Source organism: Dipodomys ordii, unplaced genomic scaffold (assembly GCF_000151885.1).
Source record: "Dipodomys ordii isolate 6190 unplaced genomic scaffold, Dord_2.0 Scaffold131, whole genome shotgun sequence".
Lineage (NCBI taxonomy): Eukaryota > Metazoa > Chordata > Mammalia > Rodentia > Heteromyidae > Dipodomys > Dipodomys ordii.
Genome location: NW_012267347.1, coordinates 1,490,866 through 1,494,504, shown reverse-complemented (window position 1 = coordinate 1,494,504; position 3,639 = coordinate 1,490,866). Strand labels below are relative to the sequence as shown.

The following is a 3,639-nucleotide window of genomic DNA, read 5'->3' as shown; positions in this document are numbered from 1 at the left end:
ACTGAGGGCCTTGTGTTTGCTAGGCAAGAGCTCTACTGTTTATTTGAGCCATGCCTGTAGCCCTGTGTTTACTTCTTTTTCCCATCATCAGATGCTGATGACCTTACATTCTCCCTAGAGTGTAGTAACTATCTACTTGACTTGAAGCTGTCTTGTGTGTAGTAGGGTGAGGCAAGACTTGGAGTTGGGAGGGGGGTTGTGACTCCTATGAGATATAAGGCCAGAGAGCTAAGGGTGGGGAGGAAGGGGAGATGGTGATTGTCAAGGAGTCTCAATACTTCTGTTTCTGACTATTATGTAAAGCTGAACTCATGGTTGATGGCCCAGTGTTTCCCCCAACACTTCTCCCAAGGAAACCCCTTTCCACAGCCTTTCCCAGGCTAGGCTCGGCCTTGCCCTGATCTCTCTGGTCCTAGGACAAACAAACCTTAGCTTAACCCCATAGGGATAACCCCAAGAAGCAACTATGTCTTCCTTAGCAATCCACTTCCGAACCACCTTAGACTATGAGCAAGTTCAGGGGTGGAAGGCTGATTATGTTACCTCTTCTTAGTCTTCCTTATAGAGTCTCCAAAAGTGCCAGGGAATAGCGAGTGCTGAAAGTTTTAAGGACAAAGATGGAAGATCAGCTGGTCCTGGACTGAGGGCCTGAGGTGAGGAGATGGTTTTCCTTGGCAGAACCAAACATTTACAGTGGTCTTGAAAGACTGGGAAGGACTGAACTAGGGCTGTACTGTGAGCTCCATATGTCCAGTCTACTCTACAATGGCCAATCTGTGTGCTTAGCTACCCCACCCTCAAGAAACACGGGTCAGAGGGGCCCTACTGAGAGAGATGATCCCAAGGCCAAGGCTTAAAGTTTGCCTCTCACAGCGGAGAAAGGCCTCTCTTGTGCTGTCAGTCCAGTCTTGCTCTGCTTTCTTCCCCTTTCCTCCCCTGTAATTATTTATTCTATGGCAAAAAAAAGAAAATGTATAACAGAATTTACTCTTATAGCCATTTTACATGCACAGCTCAATAGTGTTATGCACATTCAAGTTGCTGTAAAACACACCTCCAGAATTTTTTCATCTTGCCAATGTGAAATTCTATACTTATTAAACAAGAACTCCTCTTTTGGTCCCTCCTTCCAGCCCCCTGCAACCACCGCCCTAGTTTCAGTTTCTGTGAACTAGACTACTTTAGATATCTTATCCAGGTGGATCAAAGCATTTGCCCTTTGTGACTGGCTTACTTCATTAAGCTGAATGTCTTCAATGTTCAGTCTGTTTTGTAGCATATTAATAAACATTTGAGTAGCTTGTACCTTTTGAGTATTGTGAGTGTTGCTGTTGTGAAAATGGGTGTGCAGATATCCCTATGAGAGCCTACCTTATTTAGACCCATATCCAGAGACGGGAACACTAGATCATATGGTAGTTCCATTTTTAATTTTTTAAACTAACATCTATACTGTTTTCCTTAGCAGTTATACCATGTTATAATCCCACCAACAGAGTGTAAGTTTTCCCATTTTTCCAGTACTGATTTTGTTTTAGGTTTGTTTGTTGTTTTTTTTTATGATGTGAAGTGATGGCATATGTTGTGTTTTTTATTTTTAGTAATTAGTGATGTTCCACTTATTTATTATTTATTTATTGTGGCAGTCCTGGGGCTTGAAATCGGAGCCTGGGTGCTGCCCCTGAGATTTTTTGCTCAAGACCACAGCTCCACTTTCGACTTTTTGATGGTTAATTGGAGATAAAAGTATCATGGACTTTCCTGCCCAGGCTAGTTTAGTAACAACCACAATCCTCAGATCTCAGCCTGCTGAATGCTAGGATGTGAGCCACCAGCACCTGGCTTTGGCCAGGCTTGTTAGCCATTTGTATATCATGTTTGGAGAAATGTCTATTCTTTGCTCATTTTTAAAACTTGGATTATTTTATATTTTTATTGTTGAATTGTAGGACCTCTTTATATATTCTAGGTATTAACCGCTTATCAGATAGATGATTTGCAAGTATTTTCTCAGTGCAAAAGTTGCCTTTTCACCCTATTAGTTGTCTCCAGTAATACACTAGTTAAGTTTGATGTAGTCTCATTAGCATTTTTCTTTTGTTGTTTATGCTTTGGTGTTAGATCCAAGAAATAACCTACAGGTCTGACGTCATGAAAGGTTTCCCATGTGCCTTCTTCAAAGTCTTTAACAGTTTTCCATCTTCAGTCCTCTTGCCCAAGGCCAGCCTGTCTGGTGTGTTCTTTCCATCATCTCTCCCTTTCCTTTCCTGTTACTTTCTGGATTATCGTTCGTCTTAGCTACTTTTCCTCCCACTTCTTTCCCCCATGTCCACCGCCCGCCTCCTGCCCCACCCCCACCCCTCCGTTCCAGCTCTTCTCGCTCACTTCCAGGTCCTCACTCCTCCCAGGCCACTGCCTCAACTCTTGCGCTGCGTACTCCTCCCTCCATCTCTGTCAGTTTTCTTTTCTCTTTTTCAGGATTCAGACTGGAACCCTGACCATGGAACCCTAAAGAAGCTCTCCGATTTCCAGAGCTCAGTGGCAGACCCCACTCCCCCAGGCCCTTCCTGCCCCTCCCACAGTCAGCTTTCAAGCTCCGACCGGGAGGGGTGGGGAGGGGATCCGGATCCCACCGGGCAGGGGGCTTCCATCATGATGCTTAACTCGGACGCCATGGAGCTGGACCTGCCTCCCACCCACTCTGAGACCGAGTCGGGCTTCAGCGACTGTGGGGGCGGGACGGGCCCCGAGGGTGCTGGGTCGGGGGGTCCCGGAGGGGGCCAGGCCCGGGGCTCGGAGCTGGGGGAAGCGGGCCGGAAAGACCTGCAGCACCTGAGCCGCGAGGAGCGCCGGCGCCGGCGCCGCGCCACGGCCAAGTACCGCACGGCGCACGCCACGCGCGAGCGCATCCGCGTGGAGGCCTTCAACCTGGCCTTCGCCGAGCTGCGCAAGCTGCTGCCCACGCTGCCCCCCGACAAGAAGCTCTCCAAGATCGAGATCCTGCGCCTCGCTATCTGCTACATCTCCTACCTGAACCACGTGCTGGATGTCTGACTGCAGCAGGGCAGGGGGATGGGGGGGTCCCGCCCTGCGCGCGCCCCTTCTCACGGCTTTCCATCCCATCCCCAGGCGGGCCCCGCACCGCCTGCCCGCCACCGGCCGGTCCTGAAGGCCACTTTCTAATACTGACCTGGGCATCTCGGAGGGCCTTTGCCATGGGTTTCTTCGAAGGTCAGAATTGCTTTTAGTAGAGTTGAAGTCTAGCTTTCTCATCAGCTGCTGCTTCTTTATCCCTATGTACACCATTCCAGCCCCCCAGACCCGTTCTAGCTTCAGTTCTAGCTTCGCCTGAACATGGTGGGGGCAAGGCAACCGAAACAGAAGCCAGGGCGGCCCTGGGTTTCTTCCTCCCGAGCAGATCTGTCTATCCACGTCTGGGAAAGGAGAGGGATGAGGGGCGCTGGTGGATGAGCCAGGTGACTCCTCTACTAAGGGGAATGTTAGTAACCAGAAATTAGGGGGAGGGGAAACACAACTGTCTGGTTTTCTTTTGTCCATCTTAGTTCTGAGGCTTAGCATGGACAGACCTCAGATTTAGTAGTGCCTTGCCCTCCTTGAGCTATTTGGCCATCTCCCTGA

At 49.2% G+C, this 3,639-nt stretch overlaps 1 protein-coding gene across 1 annotated transcript; it reads left to right on the top strand.

The window, feature by feature from the left end:
* Positions 1-2,652: 2,652 nt before the first annotated feature.
* Positions 2,653-3,054, top strand: Nhlh1 (nescient helix loop helix 1). The gene has a single exon (XM_013030582.1). It carries the CDS (start codon positions 2,653-2,655, stop codon positions 3,052-3,054), a length of 402 nt encoding a protein of 133 aa, XP_012886036.1.
* The last annotated feature ends 585 nt before the right edge of the window (positions 3,055-3,639 follow it).